This window comes from Oncorhynchus kisutch, linkage group LG6, assembly GCF_002021735.2.
Source record: "Oncorhynchus kisutch isolate 150728-3 linkage group LG6, Okis_V2, whole genome shotgun sequence".
Classification (NCBI taxonomy): domain Eukaryota; kingdom Metazoa; phylum Chordata; class Actinopteri; order Salmoniformes; family Salmonidae; genus Oncorhynchus; species Oncorhynchus kisutch.
This window is the reverse complement of record NC_034179.2, coordinates 24178094-24202264: the sequence shown is the minus strand read 5'-3', so window position 1 is coordinate 24202264 and position 24171 is coordinate 24178094. Positions and strand designations below refer to the sequence as shown.

General features: G+C 41.8%; 1 protein-coding gene across 5 annotated transcripts in view; it reads right to left on the bottom strand.

The window, feature by feature from the left end:
• Positions 1–24171, bottom strand: part of LOC109892552 (roundabout homolog 2-like) — a 210641-nt gene that overhangs the window by 131517 nt on the left and 54953 nt on the right. For 4 of the 5 annotated variants that reach the window (XM_031826451.1, XM_031826452.1, XM_031826449.1 and 1 more), the window contains exon 2: positions 13188–13514. In XM_031826451.1, coding sequence (XP_031682311.1) covers positions 13188–13514 — 327 coding nt within the window. Of the gene's footprint in view, positions 1–13187; positions 13515–17707; positions 18346–24171 lie in introns of those variants that run through there. The other variant, XM_020485166.2, reaches the window with a different exon arrangement.

Below are 24171 nucleotides of genomic sequence, written 5' to 3'. Positions count from 1 at the left end.
CCTTATCTCACCTCATTTGCTCACATCGTATATAGACTTGTTTATACTGTATTATTGACTGTATGTTTGTTTTACTCCATGTGTAACTCTGTGTCGTTGTATGTGTCGAACTGCTTTGCTTTATCTTGGCCAGGTCGCAATTGTAAATGAGAACTTGTTCTCAACTTGCCTACCTGGTTAAATGAAATAAGTGAAATAAATAAAATAAAATAAAAATTACTTGAAGACACAGAAGGACAATCAATCCTTAAAATTTCAAGAACTTTGAGAGTTTCTTCATGCGGTTTCAAAAACCATCCAGCGCTATGATGAAACTGGCTCTCATGACGACCACCACAGGAAAGGAATACCCAGAGTTACCTCTGCTGCTGAGGACAAGGTCATTAGAGTTACCAGCATCAGAAATTACAGTCCAAATAAATGCTTCACATAGTTCATGTAACAGACACAACATCAACTGTTCAGAGGAGACTGGGTGAATCAGGCATTCATGGTCAAATTGCTGCAAAGAAACCACTACTAAAAGACACCAATGAGAAGAAGAGACATGCTTGGACCAAGAAACACGAGCAATTGACATTAGACCAGTGTAAATATATCCTTTGGTTGGATGTGATATTTTTGGTTCCAACTGCCGTGTCTTTGTGAGACTAGGTGAACAGACTATCTCCGCATGTGTGGTTCCCACTGTGAAGCATGGAGGAGGTGTCATGGTGTGAAGGTGCTTTAGTGGTGACGCTTCCCGTAATTTATTTAGAGTTCAATGCCCACTTAACAGCATGGTTACCACAGCATTCTGCAGCGATACGCCATCCCATCTTGTTTGCGCTTATCATTTGTTTTTCAACAGGACAATTACCCAACACACCTCCAGGCTGTGTAAGGGTTATTTGACTAAGAAGGAGAGTGATGGAGTGTTGCATCAGATGACTTGGCCTCAACAATCACCCGACCAACCCAATTGAGATGGTTGGGATGAGTTGGACTGCAAAGTGAAGGAAAAGCAGCCAACAAGTGCTCAGCATATGTGGGAATTCCTTCAAGACTGTTGGAAAAGCATTCCAGGTGAATGTGCAAAGAGTGTGCAAAGCTGTCATCAAGGAAAAGGGTGGCTACTTTGAAGAATCTCTTTAATTTGTTTAACACTTTTTTGGTTACTATTAGTTTTAATGTCTTCACTATTATTCTACAATGTAGAAAATAATCAAAATAAAGAAAAACCCTTGAATGAGTAGGTGTATCCAAACTTTTGACTGGTACTGTATTTTTCTGACTGTTAATGGGGGACATTCAGATGAGTCTTGTGAGGCCTGTGGGCGCTCTAGAGCAAAACATGTACATGTACATGTCCGTGAGAGTCCCACCTTTACAAAGAGGGGTCATATTAGTGTGTAGCAAAAACTGTTCAGATGCTACAAACAGAAGTTGGCAGTACCGACTTCAGACGAGTCCCATCTTCAGACGAGTCCCATGTGTGGGTCGTAGAAAAACGTAGAACACCATCCTGTTCGTGAGAGTCCCATCTTTCCATAGAGGGGTCATACTACTTTGTAGGCCAAAATGTTCGGATGCTACAGACGGTTATGTGAGAAGACTTTATGGTAAGTAAACTTACTCTTACGCATCACTATCTTTTCTTTTGTACTGTGCTGGAGATGTTGCTTCTCATGTCAAAGATATAGTACACCAAAATGAAAAGAATATACACTATACACCTCATATCTTAAAACCTCTCTGAACCACCCATACCGGATACGGGATAATTGTCATCAGCAACGCTGAATAGCATAGCGCCACAGTCAAATAATATTACTAGAAAATATTCATATTCATGAAATCACAAGTGCAATATTGCAAAACACAGTTTAGCCTTTTGTTAATCCACCTGTCGTCTCAAATTTTGAAATTAAGCTTTACAGCGAAAGCAATACAAGCGTTTGTGTAAGTTTATTGATCGCTCAACAAAACAATAAGTTCACTTAGCTTCAGGTAACTTGGTCACGAAAATCAGAAAAGCAATCAAATTAATCGTTACCTTTGATGATCTTCGGATATTTTCACTCACGAGACTCCCAGTTAGACAACAAATGTTCCTTTTGTTCCATAAAGATATTTTTTATGTCTAAATACCTCCGTTAGTTTGGTGCGTTATGCCCAGGAATCCACCGGAAAGAGCGGTCACGACAACGCAGACAAAAATTCCAAATTATGTCCATAATGTCCACAGAAACATGTCAGACGTTTTTTATAATCAATCCTCAGGGTGTTTTTCAAATATCTATTTGATAATATATCAACCGGGACAGTTGGCTTTTCACTAGGACCGGGAGTAACAATGGCCTCCTTTCTCTTTTGCGCACAATTCACTCTGAGATCCCCACCTATCCACTTACGCAATGTGGTCGTTCACGCTCATTCTTCAAAATAAAAGCCTGAAACTATGTCTGAAGACTGTTGATACCTTGAGGAAGCGATAGGAAAAGGAATCTGGTTGAGATCCCTTTAAATGGAGCAATGGGAGGCTATGGAACATGGAGTTCTCAAAATAGAAGCCACTTCCTGGTCTGATTTTTCTCAGGGTTTCGCCTGCAATATCAGTTCTGTTATACCCACAGACAATATTTTGACAGTTTTGGAAACTTTAGAGTGTTTTCTATCCTAATCTGACAATTATATGCATATTCTAGCATCTGGTCCTGAGAAAGGCCTTTACTTTGGGAACGTTATTTTTCCAAACATAAAAATAGTGCCCCTTAGCTTCAAGAGGTTTTAATTAAGATACCTAAACTCACTTCTTTCTAGTCTAGTATACTGTGCTAAGACCTGCCCATCACTGGTATTATACCCTAGCTCTTTAGTGGGTGGCTAGCCCACACAATGACAACATTGCCATGGATGACTAGGTCGCCTGACATTTGAAACTGTCAGAAAGTGCATGGTGGCCCAGCCAAGTTCACTCACCTATGATCTCGTTTCTCAACACAGGCTTTACACAGGCTTGACAATTGGGAGGTGGAGGAGGATTAGTACATGAGAGGGGTGTCTGTTGACTGTCGGCAGCCTTTCTCCACGCTCAAGCCACCCTGTCCCCACACCTTCCCATGACACTCAGGAAGGCATGGCATGGGGCTGGGAAGGCTGTCAGTGTGAGAAAGTGGGACCTATGATTAATGAGAGCTGACTGGGTGCCAAATACCCATTCATGCATTCCACTCAGCAGCTCTACTACGGTCTAACCACAATCATAATCTCACAATGGCACTTACCAGAAATGTGTTGAATAATTATTGAACAAACCACTAACTCAGCACCATCTCACCATACTCTAATACAGCACTACATGATCAGTGACTTCAAACACTGCAATGTCTGCCATATCAACCACATCCTCACTGACCACTAAATCCACACACACCATCACAATATGCAATACTGTACATTGTATGCAAGCCAAAACATCTGACTACTCCAGGCGTTTATCCTAACCGTCTGTTTGTCTGTCTGGCTGGCTATCTGTCTGGGACGATGAGGACTTATTGACTGACGATTGTCTGTCTGGCTGGCTACTCTTCTGAAAGCCAGAGGAGTGTACAGACAGAGAGGTGAGGGGGTGAGTGGGTGGGGGGGAGTCTGTTTGTGAATTATTTATACCAATCAACACCCTCGCATTCCCCCCCGGCTCCCCCACGCACCTCACCCCTCCTCTCGCAACACATCATCATTAATTTGATTCTGTCAGTCATTATAGCTACTCTTAACCCCATCAGCAGCCAGTCATTCCCATTAAAGCCCCTGCAGGGGGTCGGGGGGGTCGGGGGGGTCAGAGGGGCGTTTGTGGGTGCTATAATGCTATAACTGAAATAGCGTTCAGCTGCAGTGTTGGAGCAGTCAGTGGGGCGGCTGGGACGTGGGAGGACGGCTGGCTGGGTGTTGCTGACATTGACAGCAAGTGATGATTGTTATTAAAATAATCCCTGGCTATGCTGACAAAACAGCAGAAGCCTGCCGACACTGTGCACGCACTGTGTAACAGCGTCAGAAACACACTTCGTCACAGTGTCAGAAACACACTGTGTGCTCCTCAGACCTGATCCACCTGCCCTCGAAGGCACAATGTTACTGAAGCTGTTTCTTAGGCATCCCAGTCAACTACTTTAGTCAACTACTCAAAAAGTCTAAGTAAAATGTAATCTGTATTCACATTAACTAACAATTTTAATGCGTGAGAGCCCCTAAAAAGATGGCTTAGAGACAGCCATTGAGTGGGAGACATCTCCTCATTATTCTGTTTCACACCCAAAGACAACATTCCCACTCAGCACCTGCTATCATTTCCTGCGTTAAGACATGGAGGCAGTCGTCATCGAGATAACTGATTAGCATATCAATTTGAGCTTTCTCACTATGGGCAAGTCAGGAAGGTATCTGGGTGGATTCATTTTAACCAGAACGTAGGCTAACATTGAGGTCTAATGGGACTAATGTATCTGCATTTTTAAAAGAGGGTGGGGCTAAGGTCAGGGCTAAGGTTCAGGGGCTTGAAAGGGGGTGTCAAAAACAATATCAGAACTAGAGACAGAATTTTGAAAAGGCCAGGCCAAGGTGAAGTCTTCCGCTTTTGCTGTCTCTAACGCAGTAATCCCATAGCTATCCTGTCATCTTACCACACACTAACCCAGCATGATTTAAAATACACTACATAATCAGAAGTATGTGGACACCTGCTCGTCGAACATCTCATGAAAAAATCATGGGCATTAATATGGAGTTGGTCCATCCTTTGCTGCTATAACAGCCTTCACTCTTCTGGGAAGGCTTTCTAGATGTTGGAACATTGCTGCAGGGATTTGCTTCCATTCAGCCACAAGAGTATTAGTGAGGTTGGGCACTGATGTTGGGCAATTATCCCTGGCTCGCAGTCGGCGTTCCAATTCATCCCAAAGATGATCGATGGGGTTGAGGTCAGGGCTCTGTGCAGGCCAGTCAAGTTCTTCCACACTGATCTCAACAAAATAATTATGTATGGACCTCGCTTTGTGCGCAGGGGGCATTGTCATGCTCAAACAGGAAATGTCATTTCCCAAACTGTTGCCACAAAGTTGGAAGCACAGAATCGTCTAGAATGTCATTGTATGCAGTAGAGTTTAAGATTTCCCTTCACTGGAACTAAGGGGCCTAGCCAAACCATGAAAAACAGCCCATACCATTGTTTCTCCTCCACCAAACTTTGGCAACTCTGCATTTGGGCAGGTAGCGTTCTCCTGGCAACCGACAAACACAGATTTGTACTGCCAGATTGTACTGCCATATGGTGAAGAGTGATTCGTCACTCCAGAGAACGCGTTTCCACTGCTCCAGAGTAGAATGGCAGCAAGCTTTACACCAGTTTGGAACTCGGAAGTGAGTGTTGCAACCGAGGACAGACTATTTTTTACCCTCTATGTGATTCAGCACTCAGCGGTCCCGTTCTGTGAGCTTGTGTGGCCTACTATTTCACAGCTGAGCTGAGATATTTCCACTTCACAATAACAGCACATACAGTTGACCGGGGCAGATCTAGCAGGGCATACATTTGACAAACTGACTTGTTGGAAAGGTGGCATCCTATGACGGTGCCACATTGAAAGTCACTGAGTTCTTCAATAAGCCCATTCTACTGCCAATGTTTGTCTATGGAGATTGCATGGCTGTCTGCTCGATTTTATACACATACTTTTGTATATATATAGCGTATGTACCATTTAGAGATGTATTTAATCTGCATCATGTAATTGTTTTCATATCTCATCCTCCCATGGCATCCCATTGAAAAACAAAAACAATACAAGCCAGCACATCTCCCTCCTACTCACACATTCTTCCCTCCCACCACACACTCTCAGTTGTCTAGCTGGAGAACTGATGTGTGTGTCTCAGGTATCCTGCGGCTCTTCACCCATAATCCTTTCACGGGACAGCAGGGCAGTATTGATTACAAACCAGGCAGAGGAAATAGCAGGATGAGGAGAAGAAGAGTACGGAGGGATAACGGATAGAAGCGGAGAACTGAGCGAATTAATATTTATTAGGATCCCCATGTGACAGGGGAAAAGAGTTAGGAAGGAGAAAGCAGGGAGAGAGGGGATGGGATGCACAAACACACACAGAGTTTTTAGGTTTTGTCTTCGTCCAGCAGCTGTTGGGTTTGAGTGAGAGGGGTGTCCTCCCGGGTGCTCCTTCAGTCTCACATGGGCTGGCTCATGCCAAACACAAATCCACCAGTGTAAAGATCAGCATGTGTCATAACCATACCAACCATACCAACAATGCTTCATCACTGACCCCAGGGCACCGACAGACAGCAAGGCAGATGTCTGATGACAGATTTAAGGCAGGAAAAAAGTAGGGGGGAGGGAGGGACCCCCCCCCCCCCAACCTCTCCTCTCACCCCAGGGAGGAAAGTGTACACCACATCATCAGGTCATACTTTCCCTTAAGACCCACACTTAAAAACACACTGCAAACCATCAGTGTAGTATGTGAATGAATGTGGATATTTATGTAGCTACAGTATGTGTTTAGCCAATTTATATTTACAGACCATTCACAATTTGTGCATTGTTTCTTAGTCTGCTATGAGTGTGCAGAATGTTTGTGCAGTGGCAAGGAAACAGTTCAGTTTAGCACATAATGGAGATGTGAATAGTCCAGTGAATATTCAACCCACCCACCCATCCAATACCTTTTAAGAAAGTTGAAGCTCATTTACTAAAAAGTTGAAGCTCATTTACAAAAAGATAAAATGACCCCAGCCATTATGACATCGGCTGCTGTATGCTCATTCACCTCAGTCGATCTACAAACACATACCCTATTAGCTATAATTAGCCGCTACACATTAACTTACATTAACTCAGCACCGGGATTAAAAACTATAATTTAATACATACAGAGGGATCTGTTAGAAGAAAAATAAAGTATTAACAAAAGGTAAACAAATAAGTATGCTTTACAGGTTTCTTTTGTGTGCAGTTTTACAGCTAATTTCCTGCAATTATACTAATTGTGCCATGACTTATGCCATTTTAATATGATATCAGAGTGGGAGTGACTAACAAAATCATTGGGGGCCCCCTGGAAAATAGGGCCCCTGGGCATGTGCCCTGCATTCCCAGTCAATAATTTGGCCATGATTGCTACAAATTTACTGTAGATGAGCGATTTGGAGGCCACAGGATGAGGCCAGCGTTTTTTTAATGGATTTTATAGTAAAGATGTAATTTAACTGTAAAAATGTATGAACTTTTTAATGAACACATGAACACAGCCATGAACACAACCAGTCATGATGTTTCCATCTGATTGTCAAACAAATCACAGCAAAAATTATGTTACCTTCGATCGATCGTCCAAAATAATTCCAGCATCCGAACAACGTACTGTGCACCCGCCAATGTTCCTTCAATCGCAAGTGGCTGAAACTATCTCACAGGAGAAAGTATCAGAGCGAGTGAAACAGTGCCCTTCTATTTTACTATATGTAGCCCATGTATCTGATGCTGTCTGGCAGCATCAGATACAGTACATGGGCTACACATATGCCTCTGCAACGATTATCAGCAGCAAAGAAATGCGTATTGTATCCCCCTAGAGCAGGGCTCTCCAACCCTGTTCCTGGACAGGGTTGGAGAGCTTCTCACTCCAACCCTAATGTAGCGCACTTGATTCTAATAATTAGCTTGATGATAAGCTTGATAATAATAATTAGCTTGATGATAAGCAGGTTAGTTACAACTGAGTTTAGAGTGAAAACCTGTAGGAGGGGAGCTCTGCAGGAACAGGGTTGGAGAGCCCTGCCCATGAGTCTAAGGGCCCGAGGCTGGCCTCGCCTTCCTTAATACGGGTAAGCCTGGGGAAGTTCATGGCAGAAAAATAGCTAAATAGGGGTGGAGACCCGGTGTAAATCAGTGACGCCTCACTATACATCAAACCAATAAAATGCCTTGCTTGTGCAGAGATCCAATAGTGCTCACTAGATTAGTGTCTTAGGTGCAACAGTGCATGATGATTATTTTTACAGTCTATGGTGAGGATGGCTGGGAAATCGCTGATTAAAACCACATCAAAATACAGTATGTTGATCTATGTTGATTTTGTGTGTAGAGCACACTTCTGACAAAACATTATTTTTAATTCCTCCAGGTTCAAACATAGTCAAACATTTTATCAAAAGGAAGCATGTTTTGAGACACATTAGAAAGCTCTGAAGGTATCCCCTTACCAAGTTACCTTCAGATGATCTATATAGCACATTTCAGACATGAATGCAATGCGCTTCACAGGAAAAATAAAATAAAAAACAATGCAAATAAAAACAGAAATATTTACTACAAAACGAACACAACAAACAAAAGAATAACAATAAAAACAGAAACAGAAAGACCAAAAAAGCACCCTAAGCAAATGCTCAACTAAAAAGGTGTGTTTTACGATATATGTCCACAGTTTAAATGTGTCCACAGTTTAAATATGTCCACAGTTTAAATGTGTCCACAGTTTAAATATGTCCACAGTTTAAATATGTCCACAGTTTAAATATGTCCACAGTTTAAATATGTCCACAGTTTCAGCACCCCTCAGGTTCTGCCTCTCCGTGCCTCTTGGTCCTAGGCTTTGGGGATAGTTAAAAGGCCAGTGCGCTAGAGGACATGAGGGACCTACTGGGTACGTAACTCAAAAGCATGTCTGATATGTATTGGGGTGCACAATCGTAGGATAGATTTAAAAAACAATAGAATAATCTTAAAATGTATTCTAAAACTCACAGGCAGCCAGTGCAGAGACTTCAAAACCAGTGTAATGTGTGCTCTCCTTCTGATCTTGATCATTATCTTTCTGTATGTTTTGCAGTTGACCGCACCTTGACAATGTTCCTCAGTTGGTAAAAAGCTATTTGTCACATCCCTGTTCATACACTCAATAAAATCTGTAGCAACTTCAGAAGTAAGATAATGTTTTTTAATAATGCGTTCAGTGTTGTAATATGAGCAACAAGGTAGTAAAAATACACAGTGGTGATCAGATAAAGCAGTGTCAACAATAGAGGTTACAGCAATAGAAAGCCCCTTGGTAATAACCAGGTTGAGAGTACGGCCGCGGTTATGGGTGAACCCAGTAACATGTTGGATAAAGTCCATAGAGCTAAAAGGATTCATAAATTCAATGGCCTTGGAGGCCGTCTCTTTGTCAAAATGAATATTAAAATCGACCAACACGATGATTTTATCATAGTTCTCAAGGACAATAGACAATAGCTCAGAGAAATCAGTAAAGAAAGTGGGGCTGTGCTTTGGTGGCCTATACAGGGTTAGAGCCAGCACTGGGTGCTGACTTAATAAACAGTATAGCATAATGCTCAAAAGACCCAAGGTTGCCAAATGAAATGTCCTTACAGCTGAGAGCATTAGTGAAAATAGAGGTTGTCCCCCCCAACCTTTTTAATTTGGGGGGGAAGAGGCTTCAATAAGAGCGGCACTACAGTCTGAAGACAGCCAATGCTTTAGTGAGAAACGTGCAATCAAAGTTGCCCTCACTAATGAGGTCATTCACAAGAAAGGTTTTACTAGTGATTGCTCTAACATTTAAAAGCAACACATTTAATGAGTGTGGCCCACACCTGGGCATCTGCATCATGGTAACCAATGGAATAACAAGCAAATGATGAACGTTACAACAACATGTTCTAACAGTCTCCAATCTATCGGAATGGTAGGATATAACAGTTTGTATAAACTCAGTAGAAGGCAGAGTTAGAGGAAGATAAATTAGGCTACTCACAATAACCATAGGGCTATTTTTACGGGAGTTGATGGGGGTCGTAGAGCAAATTAGAGAACACCATCGTGAGAGTCTCATCTTATCCATTGAGGGGTCAAATTAATGTTAAGGCCAAACCGTTCGGACGCTAAAGACATTTTCGTGAGAAGACCGATTTTCGAGATGTCTCATGGTCTGACAAACACAGCTGTAGCTCTGCCACCTTCCATCGTAGATGTGAAAGGACGACATATGCGGATGCAGTGGATTTAAACGCAACCCAGCTCATGATGCCCCTTGGTGATGTGAGGTCTGAGGCAATTGCATCTTCTGCATAATGGTAAGGCTGCCAGTGACGAACTAGACTAAAATTGACCAATGTATTTTTTTCTCTGACATGGGCTTTTTGAGTGACTGTCAATGAGTAATATATAACAAGAGAAAAACTGCTGATGCACAACCACGTTTCGAAATTGCAACTTGTGTATTCCACTATTCTAACTCTCAACAGTAAGTGGAGACCCCAAATTAGTTCCTAAAAATATATATATATACATTACCAGTCAAAAGTTTGGACACACTTACTCATTCCAGGGTATGTCTTAGTTTTTTACAATGTTCTACATTGTAGAATAATCGTGAAGACATCACAACTATGAATTTACACAAATGGAATCATGTAGTAAACAAAAAAGTGTTAAACAAATCACCCTTTGCCTTGATGATAGCTTTGCACACTCTTGGCATTCTCTCAACCAGCTTCATGAGGTAGTCACCTGGAATGCATTTCAATTAACAGGTGTACCTTGTTAAAAGTGAATTTGTATTGGGCCTCCCGGGTGGCGCAGTGGTTAAGGGCGCTGTACTGCAGCACCAGCTGTGCCACCAGAGACTTTGGGTTTGCGCCCAGGCTCTGTCGTAACCCGCCGCGACCGGGAGATTCGTGGGGTGACGCACAATTGGCCTAGCGTCGTCCGGGTTAGGGAGGGCTTGGCCGCTAGGGATATCCTTGTCTCATCGCGCACCAGCGACTCCTGTGGCGGGCCGGGCGCACTGCGCGCCAACCATGGTTGCCAGGTGCACGGTGTTTCCTCCGAAACATTGGTGCGGCTGGCTTCCGGGTTGGATGTGCGCTGTGTTAAGAAGCAGTGTGGCTTGTTTGGGTTGTGTATCGGAGGACGCATGACCTTCAACCTTCGTCTCTCCCGAGCCCGTATGGGAGTTGTAGCGATGAGACAAGATAGTAGCTACTAAACAATTGGATACCACGAAATTGGGGAGAAAAAGGGGTAAAAAAAATCACACACCATTTTTATAAAATTCATTTGTGGAATTTATTTCCTTCTTAATGAGTTTGAGGCAATCAGTTGTGTTGTGACAAGGTAGGGGTGGTATACAGCAGACAGCCCTAGCCTTAAGTCCATATATATTATGGCTAGAACAGCTCAAATAAGCAAAGAGAAATGATAGTCCATCATTACTTGAAGACATGAAGGTCAGTCAATTCAAAACATTTAAAGAACTTTGAAAGTTTCTTCAAGTGCAGTCGCAAAAACCATCAAATGCTATGATGAAACTGGCTCTCATGAGGACCGCCACAGGAAAGGAAGACCCAGAGTTACCTCTGCTGCAGAAGATAAGTTCATTAGTTACCATCCTCAGAAATCAGCAATTAACTGCACCTCAGATTGCACCTCAGAGAGTTCAAATAACAGACACATCTCAACATCAACTGTTCAGAGGAGACTGCATGAATCAAGCCTTCATGGTTGAATTGCTGCAAAGAACTACTAAAGGACACCAAAAGAAGAAGAGACTTGTTTGTGACAAGAAACATGAGCATTGGACATTAGACCAGTGGAAATGTGTCCTTTGGTCTGATGAGTCAAAATGTAGATTTTTTTATTCCAACCGCCGTGTCTTTGTCAGACGTCGAGTGGGTGAACGGATGATCTCTGCATGTGTGGTGAAGCATGGAGGAGGAAGTGTGGTAGTGTGGGGGTGCTTTTCTGGAGACACTGTCTGTGATTTATTAAGAATTCAAGGCACACTTATCAGTTTTTCCTAGCCACCGTGCTTCTCCACCTGCATTGCTTGCTGTTTGGGGTTTTAGGCTGGGTTTCTGTACAGCACTTTGAGATATCAGCTGATGTACGAAGGGCTATATAAATAAATTTGATTTGATTTGATCAGCATGGCTACCACAGCATTCTGCAGCAATACGCCATCCTGTCTGGTTTGCACTTAGTGGGACTATCGTTTATTTTTTCAACAGGTCAATGACCCAAGAAACCTACAGGCTGTGTAAGGGCAAACTTACAAAGAAGTATAGTGATGTAGTGCTGCATCAGATGACCTGGCCTCCACAATCACCTGACCTCAACCCAATTGAGATGGTTTGGGATGAGTTGCACTGCAGAGTGAAGGAAAAACAGCCAACAAGTGCTCAATATATGTGGGAACTCCTTCAAGACTGTTGGAAAAGCATTCCAGGTGACTACCTCATGAAGCTGGTTGAGAGAATGCAAGGCTGTCATCAAGGCAAAGGGTGGGTACTTTGGGTTACTACATAATTCCATATGAGTTATTTCCTAGTTTTGATGTCTTCACCATTATTCTACAATGTAGAAAATAGTCTAAATAAAGAACAATCCTTGAATGAGTAGGTGTGTCCAAACTCTTGACTGGTACTGTGTATATATATATATATATATATATATATATATATATATATATTAATTTAAAAAATGAGGTCCAGACCTCATTTGTAGCTATAGTCCTGCCCTACTCACACACAGTTGCATTTAAGTAAAAAAATAAAATAAATGAAACACCTCATTTAACGTCAAGCCCTCCCATCCCAGAGGCCACATTAACTTCCCAGTGAGGGGCAGAGAGAGTGCACGACGTCAAACAGAAATCAAAGAACAATCTAGAGACTTCATCCATTTTTCATGGTATTTTTCATTTAGCCTCTTAGGACCCCAGTAATGGCAATCAATAGATCAAGCTGCTGTCACACCGTTAAGACCTATAGGGACCACTATATAGGTCTATAAACACACACACACACACACACACACACACACACACACACACACACACACACACACACACACACACACACCTTTATTCAACACAATAGTATTCTCTGCAATTATTCTCTATAATTCTCTATAACTTCTTCATAACTATAATTTATGACCGCAATATTACCATCCACAAAATATGTGCTGCTACTATCCTTTTAATGGTCATATCATCGAGTTTACAATAACAGCATCATTAAAACACATACACATATAGGCAACACAGCTCGTCCAATGGGGCACTCTATCTTTCCAATTTCATGGCACTCATCCATAACATAAAGAATTGTGGGTGGGACTTACATGCTACTTCTAATGATGCGTTTTTGCTCACTGCCTCCCCCAGGTAATTGCGGGCCACACACACGTAGCTGCCGTCGTCTGGCTTGCTACGTCGGCCGTGGACGATGCGCAGGAAGAAGAGGGAGCCGCTGGGCAGCAGCATGCGGTGGGAACGGGGGTTGTCCCGGTCTGTCTCCACCCGCTCCCCGTCCTTGTACCACTCCACCGTGGGGGCGGGACGCCCCTCCGCCTTGCAGTTGAGGGTGGCCGGCTCCCCCTTGGACACGATGAGGTCAGAGGGGTGCTCCACGATCCGAGGAGGGGAGTCATCCTGACGCAGACGAGATCCTGGGAGGAGAAGATTGGAGAAATGATTAGCTACACATATGCCAACATAAGATATGTTCAGTAATACCAACTGACAATATCGGTAAGTCCGGATTGATGTGTAAAATATACAGGGAGAAAGTCTGAGAGAAAGCCTATAAATGAGTGCCAGGCCCTGACAGGCAGCACACACACCATGGCACCACACAAAAACGAGCCGCAATATCCACACTGACAGACAGAAGCCAGAGAGTTATTATGGCTAATTGGATTTTTCATTGACACATTCCGTCAAGTGCTCTTTTCCTCTTAGATGCTGCTGGGTGGTGAGTGGGTGAGAGAGTTGGTTGTTAGTGTGTGTAGCAAATAAATGTTGAATGTCGATTTCTATTTCCAAGCGTGTCTTCAGATAGGCACGTGTGTGCCCATTGGGGATATAGAAAAGCATAATCAACATGTTTGTGTGTCTTCTGTTCCTCTTTGACAGAATCAGACTTTTGCATTCAATGTGTATGAGGAGTCTGTTTCTCTGTCCCTCACCCAGGGTTTGATGTCACCGTGAACAAGTCAACAGGAACACATTCCTGTGTGTCAGCTGGAAGTGGAGGAAAAGCAACCCAACCATGCTGTGGGAAGGAGAGGAAGCAGCAAGTGTTTGATGTCATTACCAAGCGCTTGCTCCCACACTGTCTCCAGCTCTACCTAGTACCCACAACCCTCCTCTTCTCCCCTTGTCTGTGTTGGTGACGCAGTGAGGCATCACAACACAACATGATTCTATCATTACTCATACCAAGACAAATGGGATATGACAAACACTACTCTGTTTTTCTGTGTAAGGATGGGAGTGAGCACTTAACAGGGTAACCGGGGAGAGAGCTATAGTGTTCAGTTGGATGACGAGACTAGCTGAGCCATGACAGAAATATGTTTTAGTAATGGGTTTAGTTTTCTGCAACTGTTGCTCTTTCAAGTCTGCACAGCTCTCCTTGATCGGAAATCTGCTAACCATACACAAAATGCGTCTATTTCCAGCTTCTCAAATCCACCAGACTACCTAATCCAACAGGTGGATTGCTAACCTGAGCGAAGCTGCCAGCCACTGGCATGCCACACTCCAAAACGCCACTCTCAGATAATTACCAATACCCAGCCCACTCAAGTGTGCCGACTCCCTGCCCGTCTGACTTACTCTCACTCCCCCTCCCTTCCCCACACCCACACCCACCCCCACCTAGTGTTTAATGGCCCTAATGGGGACTGGCTGGATCCATTCAACTACAACCACAGTTATAAATTCATACGTAACCAAAGATATCCACCCTCCAAAAAGCTTCTCATTTCATTAGTCCCTTCAGTGAGCCTGTTCATGGAACTGCCCACGCAATTCATGCACTCAGTTTCACCCAAGTCCTGAGAGCAGTACAGAAGCTGAAACAGACTAATGCTCATTACAGCCACCCAGGGCTTACTCTACTATGGCCCTGCATATGAGCAGTGGTTTTTATCCCTGAATAAACTAGTCTTAAAGGTCTTCCGACAACCTGAACTTTCTGAGATAAGGTTTCCCCATAGAGCAGCTATGGTCTTTCCAAACTCATTACACTCTACCTTATCTTTCTCTCTCTGAGGTAAAACTGTACGCCCAGGCGACAGCAGAAATGTCATGGCTTCGCTTGACTGGGATTTAGCTGCACTCTGGCTAAACAAAAACATATGAAAACAGCATCTCCCTCTGCACTTTAACTTTGACCATATCAACTGTCACATCCATTACAGCTGACATCCCTCTCCTACTGAACATAGCTGTTGGCTGGAATATTCATAAAGGGAAGTGTACTGAGGGAACCCAGTCAGTCAGAATAGTTATGGCAATACCATCACCTACCACTGATATCAACACGCTGTACCAATATTGACAAATTATGATGTCCCTTGAAATTACAGTGGAATAACAATTATACTTTTAAAGTGCATGTACAATGAATGTATTTGAATTGCTGATTGGTGAACTGCACTGTGCACATAGAGTTTGCACTTCACCCAATGTGCAGTTATCAGGAATTGACTGAATATAGACTAATGATATTGACCATCTTGGACTCACCCATCACAGCAGAGGATGATAATGTGTCGTTCTCTGTGACATGGCGTTGTCTCATAATGTTTCTGTTTAATCTCAAGCGTACTTTCAATAACACAGCGCTGCCAAGACCTTGCCATTTAATCACCCACAGACAGTCAAATGGCCTTTTGCCAAAAACTCTCCATGTCACCCTCTTTCATACACAACAATAACACACATGCACAGGCAGAAAACAACCTCAAAGCCAACTTGACAAAGTTATAAAGCAAAAAATCGATGAAGAGAGAGTCGGGTGAGTGTGTGTGAAAGAGAGTGAAAGACAGAGAGAGATACTGCTACTAAAACACAATAAAATACTCATACTAGCACACAGTTTAACACCTGCTACCCAATTGTACAGGTACAGGAGTTGAATGAAAGCCCTGTAAGAGTGATTAAGAGCGTTGGGCCAGTAACTGAAAGGTTGCTGGTTCAAATCCACAAGCCGACTTGGTGAAAAATTTGTTGATGTGCCCTTGAGCAAGGCACTTAACCATATTTGCTCCTGTAAGTCGCTCTGGATAAGAGAGTCTGCTAAATGACTAAAATGTAAATGTGGTAGAATATAAGCAATGGAGTGGGGCATCACTGTGCATATGGTAGTCGACAGCCATAGGGATGGAACCAGCCCCCTCTCTCACCAAATCAATGCTTTCAATGTGGACATGGTCATCAAAAACAGCTGCATGTCCAGTGGGGGACAACACAGTGGCATTGGCCTGGAAAGCCCATATCGACCAAGACAGGGAGCTCAACCGTTATGAGTGCTGTGTCCTCACCAGTGATGGTGCTCAAGGGACAGACAGTACGTACAGTATGTCCTGTGAGCAGTGGACACAGTGTCCATATATAACAGACTGAAACAAGTCACAGGACTATAAGATAATTCAGCATAATAGTCTCCATGACATGTTTTTGGGACTTTTCAGAGAAAAAAATCTAAGTTCCACCAGCTGCATATCAGAACCCAAATCATCTGAGTCTAACACAAGCCTTCTGATGTTCGGGGTCCAACTGTATAGATCCATCAACTTCACCCATTTTTCCCCTTCTTTACATTTCTTAGACACTATTGATGTCCCTCTAAATTCTTAAATGGAAAATCCACTCAAAACTATATTCTGCTATTTTTTTCAGTCTGCTGTTGACAGTCCCAAAATGTTTTCTATGTCAGCAGTCAAGTTTTCAAGACTTAGGACTCATCATGGTGATGTGGCAAGTGACACTATGCTTCTTGAAAATCCAATATCTTCAAAACTTGACTGCTGACATGCAAAACATTTGGGACTGGATTACCTGTGGACTAATTAAAATAATACTAAAATATAGTTTGTAAGTGGATTTTTCCTTTAAGACTGTGAAAATGTAGTAGAACATCAATGGTGTCTATTAAATATAAAGAAGGGGGTGACAACTTATTATTAACAAAAGAAAGATGACAATGAAAGTGAAAGCTGCTGCCTATTAAATATTGTCAGTCACCTATGGGTAATTGACACAATACAGTGCTGAATGTCATTAAATTGAAACCGAATAAATGTTGCTTTCATTTATCAGCCAAGGGCAAAATTAAACCTTTCAAATCCTCCCTAATGATAGACTTACATCAATTAGGAAAATGTATTCATTAACAATTAAATTAATCAGGGACCCCTAAATAAGCATATGTTTCGAATTGCAATATATGATTAATTTGTATGATAGTTAATAAAATGTCAACGAATTCAATCGATAAAAAACACACTGACAATCCATTGCTCATAAAATAGTCTGGTGCATCAAAGCCACGTTGAAAGGATCAACCCCTGCATGTTGAGACACATTAACGCGCAAACAGAAGCCACATGTGTGCACCCCTTTTTCGCCTGCTTGTTGCAACGTTTTGAAATGAGGAATAAACAGAACAAGTCAGGCAAAATACAGTTGCTACTGCAGGTGCTCTAATCAAACGCGGGGTTGTTCGATGTTTTAGGTGGGGTACCCACACTTAGACTCTGTGTATATCTAAAACGAAAAACAGGGAAAAGCTATGTTTTTATTACAAACTTAATTGTGGTGACCAAATCAAATGAAAGGTTCCAGGACTTACCGTTGACTTGGGTGTGCAATAGTCCATAGAAAAATAAAAACCGTAGTAGACCCATTCTGGCATAGTAACCGTCCACGGTATATTAGCGCAAAACTCGTCAGATAGTCTTATTTACCTTGCTTATTGTGCGACTCTGTAGTCGGTTCTGAGCATATAAACTGTTGAATTTTAATATAAAGAATTTAAGTTATATTTTAATGGACAACGAAATCATTCACGATACGACTTCATGTTTTCTCACCAAGAGCGCACCCGATGGGTAGCCTACTTCTCCACACAACATTTGGAGGTGTCTCATCACCAGACACTAACCAAAGAGCGACGATGTGCTCGCCTCATAGCATCACCCCGACCGGCTCCCAGAGCCTATTTCAAGCAATGCTCCTTCTAGCTAAAATCGTCGAAAACGAAGCCCATAGGCTACAATATATAATATAAATGGTCTGAATGACCATCATTTTGAAAATATCACTCCGACGGAATACGCGCAGTTCAGTAACCTACAGGCGGGACGGTTGTGAGACAACGGTGGTGGACTGTGGTGGTTTCAGACCGAGGTGAATAGCTGCACAGTTACAGCCCCCTTCCTCGTGGAACTGTACATTGGTAGCCTACAGTAGTAGTGGGCTACAAAACGCGAATACGCAGACTTCCATCAAACCATCTCAGAATGTGCTATTTAGAGGTTGTCCTATGCGCTGATCTGAAGTCAGTTTGGGTTTAGATTAGAGGGGCAAACTAGTCCTAGATCTGAACTGTCGACATAGCTACAGAGCGCTGTGGAAACCACATACAAATCACATAACTACATTAGGCTATGCCAATATTTCTTGGGGAGATTGCGCATAGAAATGTTGTTTGGGTTTGGTGTTTAAATTGCTATGCATTTGATTTGCAAATCAAGGCAATTCATTTAATAGCACTGCTATGTGCGCCTGATAACATATGGAGTAGGCTAAACATCAAATCAAATTGTATTGGTCACATCACATATTTAGGAGATGTTTTTGCGGGAGTAGCGAAATGCTTGTGTTCCTAGCTCCAACAGTGGAGTAATATCTAACAATTCACAACAATACACACAAATCTAAAAGTAAAACAATGGAATTAAGAAATATATAAATATTAGATCGAGCAATGTAGGAGTGGCATTGACAAAAATACAGTATAATAGAATACAGTATACATCAAAGTGCAATCAAGTTGCGTCCTCTATCGACGACATGGTATACATCAAAGTACAACAAGTTGCGTCCTCTATCGACGACATGGTTATCTCTTAGATATCATCTGGCATAGACAGAATGTGACTGCAAAGTGGTTTGTTCCTATATGGCAATTCTCTCAGTGAATATCAATGACAACTTCACTGCTAATAGCCCATGGCACATACTGTCTACTGCCAGCAGTCGATTCCATCCACATGAATACGAGGAATGAAAACCCTGGGCCTTATTCTTGATGAACTGGGCACTCAATGAGCTATTGACAAAAATACTCCTCCCAACAAGCACATTCAATAATGCTTATCTACTGATGATAATTTAGTTAGCCCAGTGAACTGAATTGAAATGTACTGTCACTTTTTGGTTAATCACTTGACTATAAAGGGAGGCATCATATAAAGCAGGGGTCAGCAGCAGGCGGACTGCTAGCCAAAACCGGGCCATGAGTCATTTTTTTGCCCCCAAAGTTTTTAGTAAAAAATAAATAAAACATTTAAAAAGATTGTAAAATCAGCAAAACATTTCTTTAATTCAGGAAATCTTTTCCCAAGTCTTCCCACAAAAAAAAAAGACATATGTGATTGTGTCTCAATGTATGAAATTATTGTTATTTTAAAATACGATCTCTTTTTGTGTTTAGTTGTGGTCAATTTGCAGCCTGCAAATTATTCTAATTATGTTCCAGCCCTTTGACCATCCACTCCCACAAAAATTGTCCCGTGGCTGAATCTAGTTGCCTACCCCTGATATATGGTGTCAGGAGAAATCCAGGTGGTGGAGAAATGTGTGTGTGTTTTTTTCCCTGTTGAGAAAAAGGTAAATGTGTGATTGTAGGTGTAAAGTGTGGTGGTTCATCGTAGATTGTCATTCTACAGGAAGATTTTTGGTTGTGATTAACCAAAAATTCACAGTAAATGTTAGTTCAGTCCACAGGGCAAACTAAATGATCACCTGTGCAACTAAAAAACTGTAGATCAGCTTTACTCCACACACAGAGATTCATACAAAGCTCTTCCCCGCACTCCATTTGGCAAATCTGACCTTAACTCAAATCTGACCATAATTCCTGCTTACAAGCAAAAACTCAAACAGGAACAACCAGTGGCGTGCTCAATATGGAAGTGGTCCGATAAAGCGGATGCTGAGCTACAGGACTGTTTCACTAGCACAGACTGGAATATGTTCCAGGATTCATCTGATGGCATTAAGGAGTTTACAACATCAGTCACGCAAGCCCCCCAGATGAACTAAATGCCTTCCATGCCCGCCTCGAGGCAAGCAACACTGAACCATGTATGAGAGCACCAGCGTTTTCAGACGACTGTGTGATCACGCTCTCCGTAGCTTATGTGAACAAGACTTTTAAACAGATGAACATTCACAAGGCTGCAGGGCCAGACAGACGATCAGGATGCGTACTCAGAGCATACGCTGTCCTGCTGGGCAAGTATATTCACTGACATTTTCAACCACTACCTGACCCAGTCTGTAATACTTAATGATGCTGTTTGAGTTTTGTCTGGCCATGCAGTCGTGGGTGAACAGAGAGTACAGGAGGGGACTGAGCACGCACCCCTGAGGAGCTCCAGTGTTGAGGATCAGCGTGGCAGATGTGTTCCTACCCACCCTCACCACCTGGGGGCGGCCCGTCAGGAAGTCCAGGATCCAGTTGCAGAGGGAGGTGTTTAGTCCCAGGATCCTTAGCTTAGTGATGAGCTTTCAGGGTACTATGGTTTTGAACGCTGAGCTGTAGTCAATGAATAGCATTCTCACATAAGTGTTGCTTTTGTCCAGGTGGGAAAGGGCAGTGTGGAGTGCAATAGAGATTGCATCATCTGTGGATCTGTTCGGGCGGTATGCACAAAAACTTTTTTGGTTACTACATGATTACATTTGTTTTATTTCATTGTTTTGATGTCTTCACTATTATTATACAATGTAGAAAATAGTATTTTTTAAAAACTTGCATGAGTAGGTGTGTCCAAACTTTTGACTTGTACTGTACATATTACCTCAATTACCTCAACTATCTCATACCCCTGCACATTGACTTTGTACGTACACTTTGTATAATGAAAATATATATATAAACGCAACATGCAACAATTTCAAAGATTTAGCTGAGTTACAGTTCATACAAGGAAATCAGTTAATTGAAATAAATAAATTAGGCCTTAATCTATGGATTTCACATGACTTGGCATGTGCAGCACCCCACTAGTACCCACTAGTAAGCCAGACCCAGCCAATCAGAATGAGTTTTACCTACAAAAGGGCTTTATTACAAATATAAATACTCTGCACCTGTGTGATGATTATACTGTTTAATCAGCTTCTTGATATGCCACACCTGTCATGTGTAGCGGTTGTCCTGACAAATGATAAAATGCTCACTAACAGGGATGTAACACATGTGTGCACAAAAATTGAGAGAATTAAACTTTTTGTGTATATGGAACATTTCTGGGATCTTTAATTTCAGCTCATGAAACATGGCATGGCACCAACACTTTATATATTGTGTTTATATTTTCGTTATAGATATTTTATTTTGTTACTATTTTTAAAAGATTGTTGCAAAATGTTTGTACTTTTTAACTCTGCATTGTTGTATGTGACAACTAACATTTGATTTGATTTTTTATAATATGAGAGGGCTGAGTGCAAAGCACTCACAGGAATAGGTGGTCTCTGCAGATGATGGGATAAGTGCTATCATGAAGTAAAAATAAACCATACTGTCTGTGATTGCTTCTGATGGGAGAAAGTGACCCTGTTCCCATCCCACACTTTCCTTTCTCTACCTCTGATGCGCACCTCTGTGGCCTTGTCTTTTAGATGATGCCTTTACATCTCCCCTGCCATTATTGGCACTCTGTATCTGAAAGACACTTTGGCAGAAAGAAAACATGTAGTTTATAAAAGTTTCATGAACTGAATGTTTTGAGGTGCATAGGCCTACTCACACCCACACACACAACACTAGTTCCATTGAGGAACACTGAAGATAGTTGTTCGTCAAATAAGCTCTCATTGGAAATGTAATGGTCTCTCACTCAATAATACATAACAGAATAGTTCATGAACCTGACATATGAAATCGGCACAGGCCTTCACATATGTACAGCCCTCACACAAACACACAAAAAAATATGTTTCATGATTTTGTCAAACGGTATAGCTTATAGGCTGTCGTGTCTCACGGCCAATGGAGGTGAACAGTAGCCCACACTGTACATGTTTACATTTACATTTTAGTAATTTAGCAGAAGCTCTTATCCAGAATGACAATTAGTCCATGCATCCTCAGATATGTAGGTGAGTCAACCACATATCACAGTTGTAGGATTTATTTAAGTAGCATTTCAGACGTTTTCAGAATGTAAAACATTTCCTGTTACTTACAGGCAGCCAGTTTCCTGTTTAGTTACCATAATTTATGGTATCCAATACTGTTACTGTAAGCTTTTTTACCATTATTTTTCCGGTAACTTACAGTCAACTGGCGCCTGCAAGCTGACTCTGGTTGTCAGTTGGATGGTGTTTCCTCCGACACATAGGTGCAGCTGGCTCCCGGTTAAAGCACACAGTGTGTTAAGAAGCAGTGCGGCTTGGCAGGTCATGTTTCGGAGGACGCATGACTCTCTCCCGAGCCCATTGGGGAGTTGCAGCAATCAGACAAGATTGTAACTACCAATTGGATATTATGAGAAAAAGAGGGTCCAAAAAAAAGAGGGTCAAAAAATACAACTATTTTTCTGCCCACAACATTTTTCAACAATGCACCATAATATACAGTCTAATTTACACTATAATTCTTCACATTATTTTATTGTCGATAAATGTAAAAATGTACCATATGAATCAGTTTTCCATTACAGTGTAATATTCTGTATAATTAATTTTGTAAATCATATAAATGTTGTAAATGTTGTTTGGTTGGTTGACTTCAGACCTTGATGTCTCTCAATCAGATCACTCAGAGTTGTTTGTAAAAGTTGCCAGTTGCCAATCACACAATGCTGTGTGGTTACAGTAATGTACGGTTACGGTTAGTAATGTACAGTAATTAAGCAGTTTACTTCAAAGCACTGTGCCAATGCTTGTATCACTTTATCAGAAGCACATCATCATTGACATCCAAAGCTTTGTTTGATCAAATGCCTTTTCAAAGTGTGTGGTGCAAAATGCAGATCCCACTGATTTCACCATGATTCCAGTGCTTTCTTTGATTCCAAGCTGCTTTTAAACATCAACCTCTACTGGACCCCGTACTTATAAATGTAATTACATTTTTGTTACAAGTTGTTTTTCTTGACTGGTAATTTAGCAGCTAGAGTTGGAAACTATAGAACATTCCGGGACCCTAAGGTATGGGGTAGAATCATGGTGAAGGCACATGGTGAAATTATTTTATGTGAAATCCCACTTTCTGCACATTGTTGTTCAAATCATTTGTTTTATTTAGTGTAGTATAAGCTTCTGTCTAGCGCTCTCCTGGGCGCATATGCACAAACCCCCGGAGAACAAGGCAATGCTACAGGTATTAAATAAACACTTTTCTTAAATACTGGGATAATAATTATTTAAAATTTTTTAAAATCTACTCACTAAAAAGGCAGGGAACATATCGAAACAACATGATTGTAATCCCTACAAGGGATATGGCTACAACATGATTGTAATCCCTATAAGGGATATGGCTACAACATGATTGTAATCCCTATAAGGGATATGGCTACAACATGATTGTAATCCCTACAAGGGATATGGCTACAACATGATTGTAATCCCTACAAGGGATATGGCTACAACATGATTGTAATCCTATAAGGGATATGGCTGCCGTTTCCTGCCAAATAGTGGCCTGCTCGGACAATAGTCCTCAAGCATTTGCAATTGGCTTTTACAAAATAATAATCAACTAGAAAACTAGACATTAGCGGCAACAAACGCTGCAAAACACTCAACAACCCAGTGTGGGGTGTAAAGTACACATTTTAATAGTGAATGTCCGACTGTCTTTAGCAATGCGAGAGTATTTGCTTGTAGGGGAAATGGCGCACTACAGTCACGCTGTAGTCACTCTGGCCTCAGACTATACAAATACCGCAATCTCTAAATAATCTATGTCAAGTTCCAACATGAGGCAAAGATGCATTTCAATTGATTGTAAAGAGAAAGCATCTCCTTGTCAATCATCCCTTCCATTTTCATAACATGGCGAAACAGGCTATT